The sequence below is a fragment of the Monodelphis domestica genome, chromosome 1 (assembly GCF_027887165.1).
Source record: "Monodelphis domestica isolate mMonDom1 chromosome 1, mMonDom1.pri, whole genome shotgun sequence".
Taxonomy (NCBI): Eukaryota; Metazoa; Chordata; class Mammalia; order Didelphimorphia; family Didelphidae; genus Monodelphis; species Monodelphis domestica.
In genome coordinates this window covers 587,699,814-587,724,769 of record NC_077227.1, presented here as the reverse complement: position 1 = coordinate 587,724,769, position 24,956 = coordinate 587,699,814, and the positions used below count along the sequence as shown (strand labels likewise).

Genomic DNA, 24,956 nt, shown 5'->3' with positions numbered 1-24,956 from the left:
TTTACAAGTTTCTCTGATAAAGGCATTATTTCTCAATGATAGGGAATGCCTAGTCAAATTTGAAAGAATAGGAGTCATTTCCTAACTTGTAAATGGACAAAGGATATGAACAGTTTTCAGAAGAAATAAAAGCCATCTATAGTCATATGAAAAAAAATGCTCCAAATTACTACTTGATTACATAGAAATGCAAATTAAAACAACTACCTATCAGACTGGCTAATATGACAAATACCTTGGCAGGTAGTCTCCAAAATGACAACTGTTGAATGGGATATGGATAAATTGGGACACTGATGCATTACTGATGGAGTTATGAACTGATCTAACCCTTCTGGAAAACAATTTGAAACTCTGCCCTTTGGTTTAGCAATCCTACTCCTGGATTCAAATTCCAAAGAGATCAAAGAAAAAGGAAAAGAATCTACATGTACAAAAATGTTGATAACAGCTCTTTTGTCAATTGGGGAATAGCTTGTGTTCTTATAAATTTGACTTAGTTTTCTATACATTTGAGAAATTAAACCTTTATCAGAGAAATTTGTTATAAAATTTTTTCCCCAGTTTGTTGTTTTCCTTCTAATCTTGGTGACATTAGTTTTGTTAACAAAAGTTTTTTTTTTTTAATTTAACATAATCAAGATCATTTTACATCTTATAATATTATCTTGCTTGGTCATAAAAGCTTCCCTTCTCCAAAGATCTGCCAGATAAACTATTCTGTGTTTCCCTAATTTAGTTATGGTATCACTCTTTATATCTAAATCACATATCTATTTTGACCTTTCGGTATAAAGTGTGAGATACTGATCTATAACTGGCTTCTGCCATACTGTTTTCTAATTCTCACAGCAGTTTTTGTTAAATATTGAGTTTTTATTATAAAAGTTGGGATCTTTGGGTTTATCAGATATGCATGATTTGTATTGATAAGGAGATTCTCCCTGGAAGTGTATACCAATTAAATCAGAAGTCATTAAAAAATTTAAGTTTTTATTGATACTTTTATTCTTTATATCACAGGCATTTCTAAACATACTGCACTCTTTCCTTCTCTTCCTTGCCAAAGTAAACCCCTCTATTCTGGGTGAATTGTGATTTTGTGAATTGAATCATCTCTTGTAACAAAAAAAAAAAGCCAATTAAGGATTTGGGAACTAAGACAAATCTTAGTATTAATTCAACAATTGAGAGCCTACTGAATATGAGGTAATACCTAGATACTATGAGTAATACAAAGATGACTAAAAACCTCCCTTCAAGGATTCTGTAACATGGATTGGGCTAGCTGTGGTGGGATTATGACAGTATATTAAATGGGAATCAATCTGGTATTGTGGGAGAAGCACTAGCCTGGGTGGCTCAGGACCGCTGAGAACTGAGTTCTATTTTGTTCTCTGCCCTGTGTAGTACTGCTTTGCTTTCAGTTTTATTAATTTCTCCTTTGTTTTTTAGGATTTCCAATTAAGTCTTTAATTGGGGATTTTTAATTTGTTCTTTTTCTAGTTTTTTGGTTGCATGCCCAATTCATCAATCTGCTTTTTCTCTTTTTTATTGATGTAAGCATTCAAGGATATAAATTTTCCTCTAAGCAAGCCTTACTTCTGGACCACATTTATAAAATGAGTCTGACTAAATGATTTTCAAGACCTCATCCAGCTCTAACATATTCTAAGTTTGTAAATAAGCTGCTAAGTATAAATACAGTGTTTTGGAGACTGGAAGAGGGGAGAACTCACAAAGTTAGTGGGATAATACAGGGAGAATTAAAAAAAAACTTCACAAAATGGTGTTGAAATAGGTTTGAATGGATAGAACACACTTGGAATAAGCTGAGAAAGTTCAGGAATAAGAATGTAATAACTAAAGCAAGGTACTTCTGGGAAAATATACATTCACTCGGCTGACTTGATCCGACAGTAATGGGTTAAAGTTGTAAATAGGTATTTTTTAGGCTGGATATGAGGAAAAACTTCCTGCCAATTGGATCGATGTCCATAAATACCTTAAGATAGGTTCTCCCTCTGAGGAAGTCTTTTCAAGTAAAAGTTAGAGGGCCTATTGTAAGAGGAATCCTTTTTAGGCACAGGTTGGACTAGATGGCCCCTGAGATTCTAGGATCAGTCTGGGAAGGTTAATTAGCATCAGAGCATGGAAGGCCTTTAAAATCAGGCTAAAGAAGCTAGATTTTATCAGGTAATGGAGCATTGTTGAAGGTTTTAAAGAAGAGAATGATACAACCTGAGATGGATTAGTAAAGCTAACACACAGGCTTTGAAGGTGTATAAAGTACTAAACTTATTTTATCTCATTTGATCCTCCCAACTACCTCAATAATAACTGCAGATGTTATTATGAACTAAAGAGGACCAAGTCTGGAGATGAAAAGAAGAGTTTAGGTGTCTGTGCAATCATCCAGGTGATAAGTGGAGATGGAGAGGAGGAACCACATGGGAAACCCTGCAGCAGTCAAATGTCAGGATTTGTCTTACTGGATATGAAGGATAGAGAAGTAAGAAATAATACTGTGGTTTTTAGCCTGTCAACATGGAAATCTAGAGATCCCCAGTTTATTTAGTTTGAGTGTAGAAACCCCAGGTTTTGACCTTGTCACTGGGAGAGGTTTCCCCCTGAGGGAAGGTCCCCCTTCACCAGACAATAGACATCCACTTCAGCTTTGGCACAGTAAGTAGTGCTTCAGTTTGGCAAGCTGAAGGTCCCCAGTTCCGAAGAAGGGTGTGATATGCTGGGAGAAGCTTCTGGAGACAAAAGAGCTACTTGACTTCGGATGGAATTTACCTCCCCATCTGAAGTGGATGTCTATTGTCTGATGGGAGAGACCTTCCCTCAGGGGGAAACCTCTCCCAGTGACAAGGTCAAAACTTGGGATTTCTACACTCAAATTAAATAAACTGGGGATCTCTAGATTTCCATGTTGACAAGCCTAAAACACTAAGCAATTGGAGTCCATTACCAGAAATAGCCAATTTAGGAGGCTTTAAGCAGGAGGTCAGTGATGGTAATAGCTCACATTTTTATGGTGCTTTAGTTAACAAAGAACTTTTAAAAAGTCCTTATTTTCCATCCTCGAAGCAATACCATGTATTGGTTCCAAGGCAGAAGAGTGGTAAAGGCATGGGGGTTAAATAACTTGCTCAGGGTCACCTAATAGGAGGTATCTGAGGCCAGATTTGAACCCAAGTTCTTTCGATCAAGTCTGGCACTATATTCACTGAGTCACCAAGCTGCCCAAAAAGGTACTTTTTTTACAAGGATCCTGTTATGTGTTACCAGCCTCATCCCACTTTTATAGAAGAAGCAAGAGAGATGTAAAGGAGTGTGCCTTGCTCAAAATTATTCCTCATATCTCTGTTATTTTTTTTCTGTAAAAGAGAGGTTGAAAGGACTTGGGTTCAAAACTGGCCTGGATTTGTGTCTTCAAATTACTTTAATGCTCAAACTGGAGGAGAGTTCCAGCAACTGCCAAAATTCCTTCTGCCTCTCAGATAAATACAAACTCTTCAGCCCTAAATCCTCTACAATCTGGCTCCCAAACCATCATTCCAATGTTCTTTCATGTTACTCCTTTCCTGTGCTCTACAATCTATATTAAGCAGGATTGCAGTTCCTGAACTCTCCTCCAATTTGAACATTTGAGTATTTGAAGACACAAATACAGGCCTAAATCCATTCCTACCTCATCTTCAAATCTAAGAATCCCAATTTTTTTTTCAAGGCTTAACTGAAGAGTGCCCTTTCAGTGAAGCCGCCTGCTTCCATAATTTCCATTTGTTAATGCTTTTTCTCTTCTAAAATTACCTTTGGGTGACTTATCTCTGTACAGTACTCTGTCCAATGCCTTGCAAATGGTAGGAGCTTCATAAATATTTGCTAGATTCATTTGAATGAGGCTTAGAATGCTGCCTGCCTTCAGTTTAAAAAGAAGTTAAATAAGATGGGTACTAGCAACCAACTCTAAGAGATCCCACTAAGTAGTACTAGTCATCCTGAGAAATGGTTTCTCTCCACTTCCTGAAGATTCCTTCCTTTCCCATGTTAAATTTTCAACCCCTCAAACCGCCCCCCCCACCTACCAATGAATACAACCCTTCCAAATCTTAACATTACCAGAGGTTTTAATAGCACCTTCCCCTCCAGTCACATAATGGACATTGGAGCTTTATCTAAATTTGTCCAATTTAGCAGGCCGAACCAAAAATTGTGTTCCACTGGAAAGAGTTGGAAAACCCAGGGTTATTTCTACAAAATGATGAGGTATTGGAATAAGATATCTAGGAGAAATGTTAATATTCTCTGAGGCTGTATTTAATAATGGATTTTCCTTTTGTGACTGGTATGGAGCCCTGCACACAAAAGGTGTTTAAAAAATATTTTGAAGTGTGTGTGTGTGAGACAGTCAATTGTTAAGAAGTGAGGTAAACCTACCTAACTTTACTCAGGCCTCAGATACCAGCTGTGTGATCCTGAGCAAGTCACTTACCCTCTGTCTGCCTCATCTGAAAAAATCTAAGAGGAGTGCATGGGGAGAGAGCATTCCAGGCTTGGAGATTCTTTTGTTAGATGGTTATTCCCATTCATGATTTATTTTCTCTAGAAAAAGTGTTCCAAGGGTCCCAGAGCTTGTTTTGCTGTGTATATGTATGACCATGTGGTAGCCAAATGAGTATTGTCTCCCTTATCCTAATTAAAGACCTGTTCTTTAGTGGTTGTGTTTTTCCAGGTTAACAGAGGAAAGGCAGTGAAAATGTTCCAGACTTCGCTAATAGATTCGTCAAATATAAGTTGTATGGATATGTTTTGCATAATTGCACATGTATAATCTATATCAAAGTGCTTGCCTTCTCAAGAAGGGGTTAGGGGTAGGGTAAGTTAGAAATTTGGAACTCAAAAATTACCAATGTTTTTACGATACAGAGAAGGAAAAAAATATTTTTAAAGCAAGTAGGTGAATGTCTCTGAATCGAAGGGAGAGTGGAAATGAAATGGGAAAGGCGGGACGCTGGGAAGGGAAATGTTAGGAAGAGGTTCCAAATCCAAATTGAATATTTTATATTTGATGGAGATGGAGAATAGCCACTGGAGTTTATTGAGGGGAAAACATGTATCATACACCTGTTTGCTTTTCACATTTAAATGGCTTCCTTGTTCTGTTTTAAATCTAGCAGATTTTAATAGCATCTACCCACCTCTTAAGACTGCTGTGAGGATAAAATTAGTTATCTGTAAAGCACTTTGCAAACTTTATTGTGCTACATACTATTATTAAGAACCAGTCATAAAGAAAGTATCATCTCTCCCCCACAAGAAAAGGAGATATCGTTGATAAATCGACATAAAATATTTTTCAGCAGCGGTGGTTTCAGCCGGTATCATCCCATGGGGGCAATTTAGCCTCATCACGTGCTTCAAGGACTTCCGCCCCTCCCCCTCCCTGAACTACAGTTTACTAGATGCAAGACTGAGCCTGTCCCACCCGGTCTAAGTTTCCTGGTGTGTACAATGAGAATCAGAAGACCTCTAAGCGCCCTTCCGCGCTCTTTCTAGGAAAACCTTTTCCAAAGGCTGATCAATACATTCCTTGTCATTCATAAGAGAGGACCAAAAAGCAGCTAAAACTCTGAAACATATAGAGTCAAGGATTCTATGGGATACGACTGGAAGTACCGGCTAATAATCGGAGTTTATAATTGGCCCGCCCCCTGCGCTCTCAAGAGTGGCTCGCCCCGCTCCTCGTGACTTTCAAATCCCTCCCACGGAGGGCCCTCCCTTCAAGCCGAGCCTCTTCTCGGATTTCCCCCAATAAAACTCGGGCTTCGCCTTTCACGAACTCCGCAGGCTCCGCCCCATCGCCCTCGGCCTCAGGCGGAGGGACTGCGTGGGCCGAATCAGCTCGGCGCGAAGGTGTCGAGACTCCGCCTGCCGCTCGCATCCGTGTAAACGTTACCTCTGGGCGACGAGCCAATCAGAGCCGTCGCCCACAACTCCTCGCGAGAGGTGAGGCTGAAGCTTCCTCCGCCATCTTGGAGATGGGAGCAGACGGGCGATGGCTGTGATCCTGCTAATGCAAACAACAATAAAGGCGCAATAAAAGCGCCCTGGAGTGAACCGAATCTTCTCCGCTCCAGCCAGCCGCCGCTAAAGAGGGGAACGGAGTGTCTAGGTCAGGTGCGCGGTGGCAGTGGCAGCAGCTACTCCTGCCCGCCCCTACGGCCCAAAGCCGGAAGGATGGTGCAGTCCTGCTCCGCCTATGGCTGCAGGAACCGCTACGACAAGGATAAACCCGTTTCCTTTCACAAGTAAGTTTCCGGAGCGCGGGACGAGAACGGGATCAACTCTGGCCCCCAATTGGGGACTAGGGGGCGCGCGGAGGGTCAGGCAGGGGGGCGGAGCCGGGCGCGTGTCCTAGCGGGCTCGCGGCTGTGGCGGTGGCTGGGAGCTGGGCAAGCGCGTGCGCTAATGAGGGGGCGGGCCCCGGTAGGGGGCGGGGCGAGGCCAGCATGGCTCCGGAGGCGCGATGCTCGAGCCCAGCTGACCGTTTCCCTGGACAGTCTGAACCTGAAGAGAATGGTGAGGCTCAGGCCTCCAATGACCCCTTCGCTCATTCGAGGTCATAGCCCCGACGGGGCAGGGATCACCTATCCAATGGCTTCAGAGGCTGAGATGACCTCGGGAGGGAATGGAGGGGATGGGGAACTCCAGCCCAGGGACCACATTCGTCCCCATGGATCAGCCTGCCCTCGTACTTTCACCCAGGCTCCCAAAATTGACCAAACCTTTGAGGCCTCTCTTCACAGGCTTCCTGGAGACTCAGAGCTCCCCTCCAGGCTAATGGCCACAGCCACTGAACTTACTGTAAAAGAGCCACAAGCTGGACTCTTGACCAGAAGGCTGTGGAAGACATGAGGCAGGGGCTTGAGCATCTCAGTTTCCAACATCTTTCTAGAGTGCTTGTGCCTTTTCTCAGGGGTGACTCAGTTGGTAGAGTTGCTAGCCTGATCCAAAAGATCAGGGGTTCAAATTTGGCCTCAGCCACCCAACTAGCTGTGAGTTCCTGGCATGTCACTTATATTTTCTGCCTTGCACAGTTATCTTATATGTAAAGTGGGAATATTAATCCCACCTACTTCCCAGGATTGTCCTGAGAATCAAATGAGATAATATTTGTAAAGTGCTTTGCAAACCTTTTTTAAAAAAATTAATTTGTTCTAACATGTTATGCAATTTTAAATCATTTTCTGACATTTTTTCTATCCATATTCTCTTTCTCCCTCTTCTGGAGTCCAGAAGACCCAAATTCAAATTCGATCTCAGACAGTTAATTAGCTGTGGGGACCCTGGGCAACTTACTCCTCTACCTCTCCCTACTCCCTGAGACCACAGGTAAAATGTTCTAGGTTGCACATATGCTGTCAGAAAACATTTCCACATTCATATTGTGAAAGAAGAAACATTGCATATACAAGAAAAAAACTCCTGCAGTAGATAAAGTGAAAAATGGCATGCTTCAGTCTGCATTCAGACTCCATCAGTTCCTTCTATAGTAGTGGATAGTCTTTTCCTTCATGAAGCTCTTTGAGGTAGACTTGGATATTTGCTGATAATCATTAAGTAATTCACAATTGATTATCATACATTATTGCTGTTACATTATATAAGTTCTCCTGATTCTGCTCATTTCACTTTGCTTCACCATATAAACCTTTCTAGGTATAAAACTTAAAGTGCCATATATAAATTTTAGGTATTATTAGCTGCACTTGGAATTAGAAAAACTAGAGTTCAGTTGTGTCCAACTCTTCAAGACCTTGTTTCCAGTTTTCATGGCAAAGATACTGGAGTGGCTTGCAGTCTTTTCCAGCTCATTTTACACATAAGGAAACTAGGACAAACAGGGTTAAGTGACTTGCCTAGGGTCATACAGCTAGTTAGTGTCAGAGGCTGATTTTGAACTCATGAAAATAAGCCTTTCCAATTATAAACCCATTGTGCTATCTAGCTGCCCAAATCTGGCCTTAAACACTTTCTGGTTATATGACTCTGGGCAAGTCACTTAGTCCTATTTGCCTTAGTTTCATCCTTTGTAAAAGGAGCTGGGGAAGGAAATGACAAAAGAAGGGAGGAAGAGAAGGTGGGTTGGACATTGCAGCTTTGGAGATGTAGAAAGGCTTCTTATTGAAATTGGCTCTGTTGAGCTGAGTTTTAAAGGAAACAAGGGATTCCCAGTGCTAAAGGTGAAAAAGGGGCATTCAGGAATTTGCCAGTGCACAGGTTCTGAGTCAGAACACAGATTGTCATGTGTAAGGAACAGTAACATAGTCAGTTTGGTTGAATCATAGAGTGTAGGAAGGGGAGTGTTTTGTAAGGCTAGAATGGTAGATAGGTAGGTTTGGGCCAGGTCATGAAATATTTTAAAATCCAGAGGAGTTTATGTGTTTTGGCAGAACCGAGTTGACAAGAAGGTGGCATAAAGTAGTGATGTGGCAAATGGACTAGAATGGTGAGAAGCTTGAGACCAGAAGATTAATTGGAGATGATGGATCCACCTACTAGGGTGGAGTACTGTGAATAGACAGGAAACTGACAGAACAAGATTTGGCTACTGATTTGAGTAGGGAATGGCAAAGTTTGTGGACCTGAGTGAAATAGGGGAGGTCTGATATTAGAGATTCAAATGAGATCATGTATTTTCTTGCAAACCTTTAAAAGTACTATGTTAATTTCAACTATTATTATTGGGAGGAGGAGCAGAGGCAATGTAACCAGTCTCTGAGGATCCCTAAATATCATTCTGTGGTCCAGAGACACACAGACCAACAGGGTTTTGCTCAGGAATGCTGAGTGCCGTCCTGCAAGAGCAAGTCTTCTCAATTCTTAACTTTTTGAATAGTAGACCTCTATGGCAGTCTGATGAGGTTTGTAGACCACTTTTTCAGAATAAGCTTTCTAATTGCATAAAATACATAGGTTTACAAAGGGAACCATTGATCATGGAATACTGTTATCAAAGTAAATTTTTTTAAAGTTCACAGGTTAAGAACTACTGCTATAGAGAGTAAGGTAGTTCTTAATTATTTTCTGAGAAAGTTTGCTTCCTTGAAAGGTGCTTTCACCTTAGATTTTATTCTCACTGTTCAAAATATGGAATTTGAGTTGACCATTAAGTTCTAAAGAGGAGTGCTGTCCCAGGTGACTTCAAATAATTCGAAGAACTGTTCTATGAAATGGAAATTAAGAGAGACAGCTAGGTAGCACAGTGGAGGGAGTGCCAGGAGTTGGGAGGACTTGGGTTCAAATGTGGCCTCATATACTTCCTAGCTGTGTCTCCCTGGGCAAGTCAACTATCCCCAGTTGCCTAGCACTAGCCATTCTTCTGTCTTAGAATTGATATAAGACAGGGGTTTTTAAAAAAAAAGAGAAAAAGAAGAAATGAACATTGGGCTTGTTATTGATTGGTCCTGTAAGACAGAACTTGAAGCAGTGGTTTTGGGGGAGAAGTAGTGGTAGGGCATTACAGAAAGATTTCTAGATGACCAAGTGTGGATAGAGTGCCGGGCCTGAAGCACTGAAGTCCAAGAAGACCTGAGTCCAAGTTTGACCTCAAAAAGTTTATAGCTATGTGACTCTGGGCAAGTTACTTAACCTGTCTCTATTCACCTTATCTGTTAAATAGGGATACTAACAGCACCTACCTCCTAGGGTTGTGAGGATCAAATGAAGGTATTTATAAAGCACTTATCACAGTAGTGGTTTGGACTATCTTGGAAAGTAGTGAGAAGGAGGAAGAGAATATTTTTTTATTTTATATCATCTTGTTTGATCACTGAAGGATTTCAAGAAAAGATTTTATTTTTATAAAAGATTATATAATTATTTGTTGGAGTCATTGTAGAAGAGATTCTACTTTACTGGAACTGACACCTCAACTTCCTTGCAGTAGTGAAATCGGTGACCACTTTCTGAGAATCACTAATAAAAAATTTACCTTGAAAAATATAGTGAAATCATTTTAGGTAGCCTTCTTTAAAAAAAATCAATTTACTGTGTGACCCTGGGCAAGTCACTTAACCCCCATTGCCTAGCCCTTACCACTCTTCTGCCTTGGAGCCAATACACAGTATTGACTCCAAGACGGAAGGTAAGGGTTTAATTAAAAAAAAATCAATTTAGAATTCTGAAATTAAAGAATTAAAGGATTTAGAATGGGAAGAAACTTGAGAAATCTTCTAGTCTAACAACTTTATTTTGTAATTCACTTTATTTTTTATTTTTTTAATATAATTTTATTTTAAAAATATTTTTCCATGGTTACATGATTCATGTTCTTTCCCTCCTCTTTTCCCTCTCCCCTCCTGGAACTGACAAGCAAATCCACTGGATATAATTCACTTTAAAAGCACACTGAACACTTAAGAGTTTCAAAGGGAGTCCTCCAGGACCATATTATACCTGCCTTCTACACTTGCCCAAGTACATGTTTTTGTTGGTATCCAAAAATCATTGTCTTGTGAAGACAGCCTAAGTGAATTTTTAATCCTAAATTCGACAATCTGAACATGGACTGGTTAAAAAAGTATCCTTGCTAGTTAACCACTGGACAATTTCCATTAACAAGAAAAGACAAGAACTGAAATATCCAATCTTCTTATTCAGGAATACTTGTAACATGTTATTTTAAACAATTTTAAAAATCTCCATCTTGCTTGGTCTAGCACCCAAAATTGTGCACACCCACACTACACGGGCATGTGCTAGTCAGTGACAAATCAGAAATAACTAACTGCCCACCTGGGCTGTCCTAAGCCAAGCTTGAGCCACCGTTGGCACTTGTGAGGCACAGGAAGTGAGGTAGGGAACAGCCTCTGGAATTCGCTCACTTCCTGGGGACAGAGCTAGGCGCCAGTTCGTTCTAGGAACTTGAGCGGGGAGGAGGCCCACAGACAGCTTTTCTTCAGATTGGTCACTTGAGTCAAGGATTGATTCTCTTCTCTACCTTGGCCTTAGGGCCTAATCTCCCTCTGGCTCTGCCAGAAGGTTGAGTTAACCTTTTCCCCTTTCCTCCTCTCTCCTTCACTCCCTGTCCTTTTTTCTTACTCCCATTGTGATTAAACCACCATAAACTCCATTCTGACTTGAGTGTTTCATTTTAGGAATTTCATAAGTAAATTCCTTGGTGACCATAAATTAATATTATAACAATCTTAAAAGATGATTTTTCACCATAACATATAGAAAGACTGAGTGACTTGTCGGAAGAGCTCACCTGTATATTAGCTTTCAAGGATTTTCAAAACTATATAGAAAGATGACTGACACTTGTGAAACAGCAGTGAACACTTTAAGACAGTGAATCATTGTGAACTACAAACTCTTCTACAGAAGCTTGGAGACAAGGACTGTTTATGAGAAGTATTGGAGCCATCAGGGCTTCACATGGGGAAAAGAACATAGTTTTCCTTGCCTAGCAAGAGGGAACTTTGAGGCAGGTATTAAAACAGAGCTGACTTGTTAAGGCTTTAGAGGTCATTACCCATATAAAGAGAGCTGCTGGGAGAGAAACAAGCATTGCCACAGTTTCAGTAGCTTTATTGATAGTTTAATAAAATGAACTTTTCTTTTTAATCGTGTGATTTTGGAAGTTGACCAAAACTCTTAAGTGTAATTAAGCCAGAGGTCAGAATATTTTTGTAGTAAACCACATGTCCAGTTTGGTATAGAGCAGTATATAGTGAACATATACACAGCACCTGAAGCCCTTTAAAATATGTTATCACACTTTGATCCCCACCACCACCCTGAGAAGTAGGTGCTGTTACTATCTCTATTTTATTTATTCATTTATTTCATAAAACTCAACTGATGTCTTAGAATTGGTACTAGGCATTAGTTTCAAGGCAGAAGAGCAGTAAGGTGATTGGGGTTAAGTGACTTGCCCAGGGTCACCTAGCTAGAAAGCATCGGAGTCCAGATTTGAACCCAGGACCTCCCAGAATCCAAGTCTAGAACTCTATCCATTGAGCCACCTTGCTGCCCCCATCCATTTATTTTTAAAGACTAGGAATCTATCTCACCCACGCTGGAAGTACAAGCCTTGCACTATTTAGCAGAGGAGCATCAACTTGTTCCATTCACAATCTAATGGTTTGTTCCCTTCTTAGACAGCTTGAGCTATCCATCTCTCTCCCCTTTTACCCTTTCCCCACATATTAGTGGCCAACATAGAGGTACCTTAGCTTGGGGTGTCTCCTCTCCCCAGCTCAGGACATTCCTCTTCCCCACCAAATCCTGAACCTCCTGAGTAGCCAGTGTTCCAAGGATGTGCTCCCGTCAGGCATCCTGTTATATATCATCATAAGCAGACAATTGTGAAGTGACTGGGCCGCAGTCATACAGGTATTGTGCCTCTAAGGCAGAATTTAAACTTGGGTCTTCCTGACCCTAATTCTAGCATTTCTCCCTTGGACATAGGGTTAGCCCTTATATACAATAGTAATTTAAGTTTGACAAAGAACTTTACATGATTCCACTTAGTCCTAAAGACAGTTCACCGAAATAGATGTTAAAATGTAGACTCAGCACTTACGTAGGGTCACGTTAAGTGTCCAAGTCAGATCCTTGCTGGCCCCAGAGCCCTGCTGGATGGAATCCTTAGAGGAGGGGTGGCCTGAAGGAGTCAGGAAGCCTGCTGCTTGCTGGCTGTGTGGCCTGGAGCAGATCCTTGTATATAATCATTTTCTGTGTCGTGGAGATGCTCTTTATGACCACGCTTTGGGGTGGCCAGCCGAACAGGAGCCTCTAAAGCAGAGGTCCCCAAACTATGGCCAGTGGGCCACATGCGGCCCTCTGAGGCCATGTATCCGGCCCCCACCGCAGTTCCGGAAGGGGCACCTCTTTCATTGGTGGTCAGTGAGAGGAGCTCTGTGTGAGGTGGCACCTCAGAGCGCAGTGTCGCTCACAAACAGTACTACTTTCAGTGACATCATCCTTTGCATGGAGCCTTAGAAGGAGGCACTGAGCAAAGAATTATGTGGCTGCACAATGGAAGACATGGATCTGAGGGAGGGGATTCCACACTGTGTATTCTGCTACCCGGTTAGGATTAGGGTTAGGGTTAGGTTTTTATAGTCTGGCCCTCCAACGGTTTGAGGGACAGTGAACTGGCCCCCTGTGTAAAAAGTTTGGGGACCCCTCGCACTAAAGCTTTACACAGAGAAGAACCGTCACCTCACTAGCCAAACTCTGCTCTGGTCAGCCCCAGCATTCTGAGCACAGGAAAGCCAACACCTGCAAGGCCCAGGTTGCCCAGAGCCCTCTGGGGGGAGTTAGAAGGGCCAGGCTCCTTGGACATCTCTGACACCCCAGCAGCAAGGGCCGTCCTTGTTTAGACACTCTCATGATGTGCAAATGTGCAAATACTCCTATTAGAGGAGGAAGTTCTAATGAGGGGAATCCACAAGTTAGACTAGGCCAGTAACCTAGCCTAAGTCTGAAATTTGAAAATCAAAGCAAATAATCCAACCATGAAGAAACATTCTTTAACCAATCCATATTCATTTTCTTACCTTAAAAAAATACCTCTTACCTTCTGTCTTAGTATCAATTCTAAGAATAAAAGGGCGAGGCAATTAGGATTAAATAATTTCCCCAGTGTCACACAGTGAGGAAGTGTCTGAGGCTAGATTTGAACCCAGGTCCTCCCCACTTCAGGCTTATCCACTGTGCTATCAGCACCTCATATTCATTTTCAAAGGACTATTTAAATTTTCTACTTTCCAAGAATGATTTTTCACCTTCTGGTAAATAGAAATTAAACTACACGGGCTTCAGTAAAACAGGAACACTTAAATTTACTTCCTAGAAGTCTGGCTAACAGCTAAACTAGGAAGGAGAAAGTGAAGACCAGAGACAGAATTAGGAACCAATCCAGTCCAAGCAGTCATATTGACTTATTCTGGGTCTCCTGCTGCTCTCCTTTGTAGGAGCAATAATGGTCAAGATGATTCTGGAAGGCTTCATTCTCTTCTTTAGGTTTAGGAACATTAGGAGACAACACAAGCGAGGTGCATTTTCAGTTTAAGAGATTTTTATGGTCCCTGAAAGAGCATTAGATTGGTTCCAGTCTTGCCTCTGCCTCTGCCTCTGATTTGCCGGGTGATCTTGAGCACATCCCTATTTCTTTCATCAGGTTTAAAATAAGAGATTAGACCACACAGCCTCTAAGATCTCTCTCCACCCCAAGAAGAGGTTTTGTGGTGGTTTTCTATCTAGCATGGGAATAGTCAGCCAGAATCATTTGTAATACACAGACATTCACTGGATGTGGGATTCCTTTGCATAGGATGTCTCCCAGTTTTGTACTACTGTTTCCTTGGTTAGGTAGTAATTAGGGATGATTGAAAATTACCTAAAGTAAATACTTGTATAGAAAATTGACCAGAAGCTAGATTATTTTTATATATAGATCTTTTCTCTGCCTCCAATTATCTTAAGTGGAGTCCTGTTATAAATTATTTTTAGTTTTGTTCTTTCTTGAGCTCATATTCAATAAATCTTTTGAGAGTAATACTGAAATCTGTGCCGAAAAATTATGTAATCTGAGAATAATATCACTTTTTTTTCTTGGCTTCTATGATTCATTGTCCAGGATAGAATATAACTGAGCCAGAAAATTTTTCTGCTACATTGTCAATAGTACATCCAATTATGAAGTTAAATACAATCAATGATATCCTAAAATGCTTTTAATTTTTCAGTGTTTTTTCATGAGAGTATAGTTTTTCTTGAACTTATATTTTATGTGATAAATTATGTTGTAGTCTGAAGGTTGCTTTAAAATAATTTCAGAAAAAATGAATTTTTTACTGTAATTTTGGTAAATTTGGAACTACCAGATTATTATCTTTTCCTGCTTCATCAATTGTCTTTTCCATTTTTCTGATGGTTTGACTCTTAACACTAATAATTCCACATTTAGTTGTTTGGGGAAAATCTGGTTTCTTGTTTTTGTTTTGTTTTTATAGTTGTTAAAAGGAGGTTGTTTGAATAATAATTCTTTTTTCTCTAAAAGGTGTTTTTACTTTAGATTCTCATCTTTTTGAATCCTGGAAGATAATTACATTCTTTCAGGAATGAAATACAACCATCACCTGTTTAATTCAGTTCTTATGCAAGATGAGATGTGTTTTGGGTGGCTTTCCTTTGTGAATCCTTTAAAATACTACTAAAGAATAAAACCTAGCCCTTAAAAGGCATTGTAGATAAATGGAGCTATTCTCTATTCTGGGTTGCATTCTGATATTCCTTTTCTGGTACTAGCTCTTGGCTTTGTGATGTAAGCTAGTTATTTTCTTCTTCCTTGAAGCCTATTCCAGTTGGCTGGGAGGGTAAAAGATTGCTAATGGAGCATAAGCTGGGATAGTCAGGGCATTCAAGAGTAGACTATAGATGTGTCCAATGACTAGCCCAAGTAAATAAATGCATACTATATCCAGCTCATTTTCAACTACATGGTATTTTGGTAGTCTCTATTAATTAGCCTCACTGATGAAATCTTGGAGCTTTCAAAATTTAATGGTATAAAAGTTTTCATAATTCCTTAAAAAAACACACACAACTTGCTGGGCATGATAAGATAATATAATTGAATTATTCTTTTGTAGGTTTCCTCTTACACGACCTGATCTCTGTAAAAAATGGGAGGCTGCGGTCAGAAGAAAAAACTTTAAACCCAGCAAATACAGCAGTATTTGTTCAGAACACTTTACTCCAGACTGCTTTAAGAGAGAGTGCAACAATAAGCTACTGAAGGAGAATGCTGTGCCCACGATATTTTGTTTTACTGAACCACATGACAAGGTGATAATGATTTTTAGAGTAAAAAGTTGTTCTTATTAATATTAAATTCTGTTATGCTTAGTTACTTACTTTATTTTTAATCTTGTTCCCAAGATTATAGAATACCTAAAAAAATTTAATGCTTCATTTTGTTTTCTATTGTTGACTGGGAAAAAAACACAGAACTATTAAATAGTCAGAAAAATCACTCTTTAAGGAAAGGGCTGAGTTAGGCCTCTACACAGAGCTGCATGCCACATGCCTAAGCAGAGTTGCAGAGTTTGAGGATTGAGCTCTGGATGCTTTTGCTGACCCCTGGGATCACCAACCATACTAGATTGGACAATTCCAAGGAACCATTAAAATGGGAAGCTTAAATATCTTTCTAGGGGGAACTTGGAGACTTGAGGATTGGAGGGATAGTTGATTGGCTTTACAAGGTAACAAAGGAAAATGTGGAGTTCCAGACTGGAATAACTGTGAGGAGCTGATGCTTTGCAAAAGGAAAGGTCCAGCCAAGGGCAGGGCTACCTAGGTAGGACTTTGGCCCAAGGGGAGAAACCATTGGGACAAAAGAGATACTTAACACCTGATGGGATTATCCCATCCCATTTAAACTTCTTTCAGGTTTATTGTTTGTCTGAGACTCCTGAAACTGGACCTTCTCACAGGGATAAACTCTCCTGAGAGGAGGTCAAACCTGAGGTTTTCACCTTTAAGCTAAGTAAACTGGGGGTCTTTAAATCTTTCTAGGCTACAAATTTGGGGGCTTCTAGATTCCATGTGGACACTTTTAACCAAAAATTCAGTTTCAACACATTTTTCTTCTTAAATGATTTTCTAAGAACCTAATTTTATACTCTTATATAAATATAAAAAGTCCTAAAATTTCAGAAACTTGAATTTCAAGAGGAAAGTTTTTTTTTAATGATATAAATAATGGCACTTGGATTATTTATGCAGGTTGTTGAGATCACTTTTATTTTGAGTGACTAAATTACTTTGCTTTGTTGTTTTAGAATGAGGACCTTCTGGAGCAACAAGAACAGCTCCCACCCCCTCCTCTAACCCCGCCTGTTTCCCAAGTTGATGCTGCTCTTGGATTATTGATGCCACCTCTTCACACCCCTAATAATCTTGCAGTTTTCTGTGACCACAACTACACTGTAGAAGATACAGTACATCAAAGGAAAAGGATTCAGCAGCTCGAAGAACAAGTGGAAAAACTCAGAAAGAAGCTCAAGACTGCACAGCAGCGATGCCGAAGACAAGAGCGGCAGCTAGAAAAGCTCAAGGAGGTTGTCCAGTTTCAGAAAGAAAAGGACGCATTATCTGGAAGGGGCTATGTGATTCTACCCAATGACTACTATGAAATAGTAGAAGTCCCAGCATGAAAACATCTGCACATATTAATGGGGCAGGATTCCAGGGCCTCTTCAGACAAACCGGAGAGTCATTTGAAAAATTAAGCATTCTTAATCCTTATGTAAAAGCACTTCAGGACTTTAAGAAAATAAAATTTACACGTAATGTTAAAATGTAAAGGTTTTTGTCCATAGTAATTTTAGTTTTTTTACAATTTGACAAATTTTAAAAGTTACAGACTAACCTCAGAGTGACATTATAAGTTTATAATACCTGTTTTAAGATAGAAGATTTGGGTTTTTCTATTTTTAATATTTATAGAAAATAGTGTAAAATCTGAAGTGATAAAAAGGTTTCATGCAGTAAAAATGATGTAAGTCTAAAATGAAAAATTATTGCAATATGTTGGTTGTAAGAACTGGTGATGATTTGATTAGAAAGTATGGGTCAAATCATGGAACATTCTTTGTCAGAGTAAATTGACCATATTTTTAAATTTAGAAGTTTATTCTCTCTGCATCAACTGGCCAGGCTGTTCTTTGTGTAAAAGCTTTAGTTGTCTCTGGGGAGAAAAATATTAAAATGCTTTCAGATTTGACAGTTAATTCTCTTCTCCATTCTCTGCATACTTTTGCCTAAAATTTTTTCATTCTGATAACCCAAGAATTTTTCAGTATTGGTAACCTTTGCTTTTCAGGTAGATACATTCTAGTTCTGTTTATTATAAAATGAATTTCTTAAGGACTCTGCTTATTCTTCTGTACCCCACCACCCTACCCCCTTGATTCCTACATTTATATAAAGGGAAAATTTTTTCAGTAAACTTAAAAGGGTTTTGGCTAGATAAGGATAAAGATGGTAACTAGATCCATGGCATGTCCTTGGATTATTTCTCATCCCTTTTAGGTTGGTTTTTTTAATGTGTTAATAGTGCTAATCAGTAATATCATACTCCAGTTAGTTCTCCATTTTATGGATTATAACCTAAAATTTCTTTTAAGTTCCTTTCAAACAAAAATGAATTTTTAAAAATTTCCTTTTTTATTATAACAGTAGTGATAATAACAGCTCACTTTCTTATATAGCACTTTAAGGTTTACAAAGTATATGTTTCTCAGTATAAGTGCTAAATTTTTTAGAGAACATTTTCTAAAAATATGGGGAAATAGGTTAAAAAATAATCTAATTAATACTTCATTTACCATATTATTAAATGTGTTTTATCCACCAAGGTTCTTAGTAGAACTTTTTTTTTTTAACCCTTACCTTCCATCTTGGAATCAATACCGTATATTGGTTCCAAGGCAGAAGAGTAGTAAAGGCTAGGCAATGGGGGTTAAGTGACTTGTCCAGGGTCACACAGCTGGGAACTGTCTAAGGTCATATTTGAACCCAAGACCTTCCATCTCTAGGCCTGGCTCTCAATCCACTGAGCTACCCAGCTGCCCCCCTTAGTAGAACTTTGAAGAACTGAATTCCAACTCAGATTTGCCGAAATAAGACAGACCATTCCATAAGAAGAGTGGGAGGTGTATTCCTGGGCAGCCAAATCTATCAGCATATATTTATTAAGCACCTGTTATGTGCCCAGCACTGTACTGGCAATATAAAAACAAAAATTAATTTCCCACCCTCAAAGAACTTCCATTTTATATGAGAAAGATTTATATGTGTCTAAGCATGTAAGAGACACAAAGGATTAAAAAATTTAAGACACCCTCCACAACTTTACCATCCTTTCCTAGAGCCATCCACCAGGTCCCTGTCAGGTAAATAGTAATGATAATCTCTGGCATTTATCTAGCTAGAATGCCAGATATACCTGCATTTGAAACCAAAACGTGTTCCAAACTACTGCTCACATGGAAAATGTTTATTGGTCTTCCATATTTGATATTTAAAAACATTTTCAAAGTACATTAAATATTGACCCTATTATAGGTAGAGCTGGATTGGATAACTTCATTAATGTAGAAAAGTTAGACGTTGAAGGAACTTCCCACGTCACCAGTTCTCTGTCCAGGGTCAGACAGCCAGGCCAGCTCTGTGCCCTCTGCCACACGGCTCAGTTAAACTACAGGAATCGGAGTCTAAGGGACTTTTCCTGGTCTCCCCTTTTGGACCCTTTTGGATTTGCAATGGCTTAATTTTTTTCAAGAAATTGAAAAAACAAAGTATTAAAAATTGAGTACTTGAACCCTATTTATGATTTGCCAATAGCTATAACTTCAACATTACTTTTCATCTGAAATTCCGGAAACTATCTCTGGCCATGCATGGCCCTTGGGGCTATTAATGAAGTCTACACAGTTTTTGCTCTCCTGTGTTCCCCCAGCAATTGTTAAGAATAAATCAATGAATGATTTATTCTCTTCTTTACATTAACTTGAGGTTGTTTCAATGCAAAAATCTATCGCTCTATTTTCAGTCAGTATTTTCTCTCAAACTTCAATTTCAGTTGTGGCTAAATATTCAATTTAGTGTAGAGATTAACACTATAATGGCATAGCATTTTATTTTTAACAATCTTGCTTTATCAGAAATTAGTACCAATTTAGAGAAAACTGAACTTTTAAGGCCTATTTATCTTTAAAATCTGTTAGTAGATTATTGCAGGGGTTCTTAACCTTTTTGTGTTATGAACCAGACCCCTTTACTAGCCACCAGCTTATGGACCCCCTACTTGGAATAATGTTTTTCAATGCACAAAATAAAATGCATAGGATCTCAAAGGAAACCAATGACATTGAAATAGAGACATAAAAATATTTTCCAATTGAACAAGTTCATGGATCCTTGTCTAACTTCTGATTGAGAGGATAAATTTGGAGTTTAGCTGATTATTTCTGATTCGAAATAACTAACTTTTAAGGTAAAAATTGTTCGTGTAAACCTTGTATTATTGATGTCAAAAAGAGTAGAACTTTTCATCTGGAAAGGCTTCTCTAAAAGCACATTTGGACAATTTGAGGAGAAGACCAAAATGATTTGCAGAATGTCTTAGAAAGAGATTGATTCACTTGTGGTGGTAGTTACATTCCTATAATGCCTGCTACTGAGGGAAACTGATGCTGGTGGATCATTTGAAGCTTCAGTAGGGCTAAAGCCAATGGATCAGGAATCCACGCTAAGTCTGGTACCAATATCAGGAGAGGAGGGCGCCACCAGTCTGTCTAAGGGCAGACACGGTCAGGAATGAGTCAGAATTCTAATTGATCAGTAGAGGGATTGACTTATCAGTGGATATAGCTCTTCCAGTTGGACAAGATAGGTGGGCTCAGTCGCACTATTTCTATTATGTTCCATGGACTGTACAATCCTAGAAAGGGCCAGTCGGATGGGTCCTAGTGAATATATAGTTAATTTGTATGTTTCAGTATCATTTGAAGGTAAGAAATTTGATAAAAATTGTAACAATCCATTTGAATTAAACTTGCCCTTTATAATCCTTTATAATTATTTTGCCAGTAGACCCTCTCATTATAATGCAAAGCTCAAATGAACATCTTCCAGATGAGTCTAAATCAAGGTTTCACTGTAATCCAATTTAGAAAAGTTTTAACTGTTTACTCAGTTCATGTTATATATATATCCAAAAAATTATTTTTTTGTCCCCTTATGGGAAGGAAACATGTTAAAGTTTGTCAGGTGATTGGCCAATTCTTTTTGAGGGAAAAGGGAGATAGTTTTATTTTTAAAAAATGTTCTTAACAAGGCAATCATGTGATTTCTTTCTACATGATACCATGCAATGATGGTGAAGCCAGATGAGACTTAATTTGGTTTAATAGTTTACATTTCTGGGCATATTTTATTATATATTTTAAAACAGCAATTCCTCAGCTTCCCCCAAATCCTCTTTGCCATTTTTTAATTTTGATGTCTTAAAAGAGATTTATTTAACAATCTGTAGGGCATTCCAGATTTTTAAAGGAAAGATGTCACCAGTTAGTAACATCAACATCTATAAAGCAAGACCCAAGCCAGATATTGCTGCTTTGTTGCCTGTCGTGCTTTTTCTAGGGGCTTTGTGAAAGTAAACAGTCTTTTTTGAAGAGTCCTGCCCTTAGTTTAACTGTATTATTTCAAGTCAGTATTGTGTATAGTGCTATGGTTAAGTATTTTAAAATGTTCATGTGAAAATAAAAATGCCAAAGAACTTGCACAGTGGTTTAAGAAGTGAAGATGGACCATATACAAAAGGCAAAATCATTGCACTTAGTGATAAATACCCCTTTTCAAGACTATGTGGGATTTGACCTTGGAAAATTTTATTTATGTGAAGGAATCTTATGAATTATAAATATTCTTTAAAGGTATAACAACCTGCTGACAATCTTAATTTTATTAATTATTCTACCATCTTGATGTTTTATACTTCCTGTCTTAGTTATTAAGCCAAGATTTCATAATTAATAAACACTGCTAGCATTGTGCCAGAATCAGTGAAAATGAATAAAAGTGTCTTAGGTGATAAAACATTGTTGCTGACAAATTTCAGACTGGTACTTACATTGTTTTCAAGAACAAAACTTCACTGAACAAAATACTTATGCACAAAACTACTTTAATAGCAAATTAAATATTTTAATAAAAAAATTTTATTAAAGTATTTGGCTACAAGTATTCAACAAGTCATTTACTACATAGAATGAATTGTAGTACCATTCCCCTCTGATAGGACCTAATTTTTAGGACAGAAAACATTCCAAAGTGTCTTTATATGAAGCCCTAAAGAAACTTCATGATAGGAAGTGTTATAAATGGCTCAGGAAATTTGAATTCAATTGGTAGTTCTGTCACCTAGCTCTATAAGCTTCAGCCAGTCATTAAACCTCTATGTTTTTTAAAATTTAATTTTATTAAGAAAAATTTTCCATGGTTATAAGCCTCATGTTCTTTCCCTCTCTCCTCCCACCCCACTCCCATAGACAATTCCATTGGGTTTAGTCATTGATCAAAACCTATTTCCATATTATTAATATTTGCACTAGGATGATCACTTAGAGTCATATCCCCATTGACCGATGTGATCAAGCAATTGTTTTCCTTCTGTGTTTCTGCTACCACAGTTCTTTCTCTGGATGTGGATAGTATTTCTTTTTCATAAGTCCCTCAGAATTGTCCTGGATCATTGCATTGCTGCTAGGAGAGTAGTCTATTACATTTGATTATTCCATAGTATATCCATCTCTGTGTATAATGTTCTCCTGGTTCTGCTCCTTTCACTGCATCAATTCCTGGAGGTTGTTCCAGTTCACATGGAATTCCTCCATTTTATTATTCCTTTGAGCACAATAGTATTCCATCACCAACATATACCACAATTTGTTCAGCCATTCTCTAATTGAAGGGCATCACCTCATTTTCCAATTTTTTGCCACCACAAAGAGTGCAACTATGATTATTCTTGTATAAGTCTTTTTTCCTTATTATCTCCTTGAAGTATAAACCCAGCAGTGCTATGACTGAATCAAAGGGCAGGCAGTCTTTTAGCACCATTTGTGCAGTTCCAAATTGCCATCCAGAATTGTTGGATCAATTTACAACTCCACCAGCAATGCCTTAATGTCCCTATTTTGCCACATCCCCTCCAACACTTATCTTCCTTTGTTGTTAGCCAGCTGTTAGCCAATCTGCTAGGTGTGAAGTGGTACTTTAGAGTTTTTTTGATTTGCATTTCTCTATAAGAGATTTAGAACACTTTTTCATGTGCTTGTTGATAGTTTATTTTCTTTATCTGAGAATGGCTTAATTTTTTTGTACAATTGATTTAGCTCCTTATAAATTTGAGTAATTAGGCCTTTGTTAGAGGTTTTTTGTTATGAAGATTTTTTCCCTAATTTGTTGCTTACCTTCTAATTTTGGTTGCATTGATTTTGTTTGTATGAACCCTTTTAAATTTAATGTAATCAAAATAATTTATTTTACATTTTGTAATTTTTTCTAACTCTTGCTTGTTCTTGAAATATTTCCTTTCCCAAAGATCTGACATGTATACTATTCTGTGTTCACCTAATTTACTCATAGTTTCCTTCTTTATATTCAAGTTATTCACCCATTCTGAGTTTATCTTGGTGTAGTGTATTGAGCTGTTTATCTAACCTAATCTCTCCCATACTGTTTCCCAATTTTCCCAGCAGTTTTTGTCAAATAGTGGATTTTTGCCCCCAAAGCTGGGATCTTTGGATTTATCATAGACTATCTTGCTGAGGTCATTTACTCCAAGTCTATTCCACTGATCCTCCCTTCTGTCTCTTAACCAGTACAAAAATTGCATGATTATCTCAATAGATGCAGAAAAAGCCTTTGACAAAAAATATAACACTCATTGCTATTGAAAACACTAGAGAGTATAGGAATAGAAGGGTCTTTCCTAAGAATAATAAACAGTATATATCTAAAACCATCAACAAGCATCATCTGTAATGGGGATAAATTAGAAGCATTCCCAATAAGATCAGGAGTGAAACAAGGATGCCTGTTATCACCTCTATTATTTAACATTTTACCAGAAACACTAGCAGTAGCAATTAGAGAAGAAAAAGAAATTGAAGGTATTAAAATAGTCAATGAGGAGACCAAGTTATTACTCTGCTGATGACATGATGGTCTATTTAAAGAATTCTAGAGAATCAACTTAAAAGTTAGTGGAAATAATCAACAATTTTAGCAAAGTTTCAGGATACAAAATAAATGCACATAAATCATCAGCATGTCTATATATTTCTAACACATCTCAGCAGCAAGAGTTAGAAAGCAAAATTCCATTAAAATTATCCTAGACAATATAAAATATTTAGTAATTTATTTGCCAAGACAAACAGGAATTATATGAACACAACTACAAAGCACTTTCTACACAATTAAAACTAGATCTAAACAATTGGAAAAACATTAATTGCTCATGGGTAGGATGAACTAACATAATAAAAATGACAATCCTACCCAAATTAATTTACTTATTCAGTGCCATACTTATCAAAATACCAAGAAACTTTTTTACTGAATTAGAAAAAAACTACAACAAATTTCATTTGAAAGAACAAAAGATCAAGAATATCCAGGAAAATCATGAAAAAAAAAATGTGGAGGGGGGCCTAGCAGTACCAGATCTTAAACTGTACTATAAAGCAGTGGTCATAAACCTCTAAATCTTACAGAGGAGGGAAAAAGTCCAAAAGATGGTTACTGGCTCCGTTTCCATCCAGCTCTAAAACATGGCTTAAATCCTGGTGTCAACAAGTTCCCTGTGGCAACTATAACTTGGAATTTAAGAGGAAGGGAAAAGTCAAAAGTGGAGGGTTGTATATGTTGATATGTGTTGTTTGTTTTGTTTTTGCCAGCATGCCCAACTGAAGACTTTTCTAAGAGAGGCAGATATTTATTAGAGGTGCCTCTTGGCAAGGAAATGCCTCACAGGAGTACCTATGTCACCTACAAAGAGGGAGAAGGTTATTGCAACAGTATTAACTGTAGGACTCAGCAGACAACTATTCACATCCAGCAGAGATGGAAAAACACTTGGGCATGAAAGACCTTGTTCAGCAACCATCCCTGATAATGCTACAGAATTTTGCTTAGCTTACCGGACTATCTGATTTGCAGAATATTCTCCATTTCCCTTTTTATACAGAGAAAATTTTTTCCAGCCTTGGAGTATCTCTACTCTTCAGTCATTCCAAGATGCCTGCCCACAGATCAGTAGTCACATTTGCTAACTTTTTTAGTACCTACAG

At 38.4% G+C, this 24,956-nt stretch overlaps 1 protein-coding gene across 1 annotated transcript; it reads left to right on the top strand.

Annotated features, from left to right (window-relative positions):
- Positions 1-5,089: 5,089 nt before the first annotated feature.
- On the top strand, positions 5,090-21,712 carry THAP1 (THAP domain containing 1). Its single transcript, XM_001373150.5, has 3 exons — positions 5,090-6,317; positions 15,678-15,873; positions 16,872-21,712. The coding sequence occupies exons 1-3, from the start codon at positions 6,247-6,249 to the stop codon at positions 17,244-17,246; spliced, it is 642 nt and encodes a 213-aa protein (XP_001373187.1). The 5' UTR covers positions 5,090-6,246; the 3' UTR covers positions 17,247-21,712.
- The last annotated feature ends 3,244 nt before the right edge of the window (positions 21,713-24,956 follow it).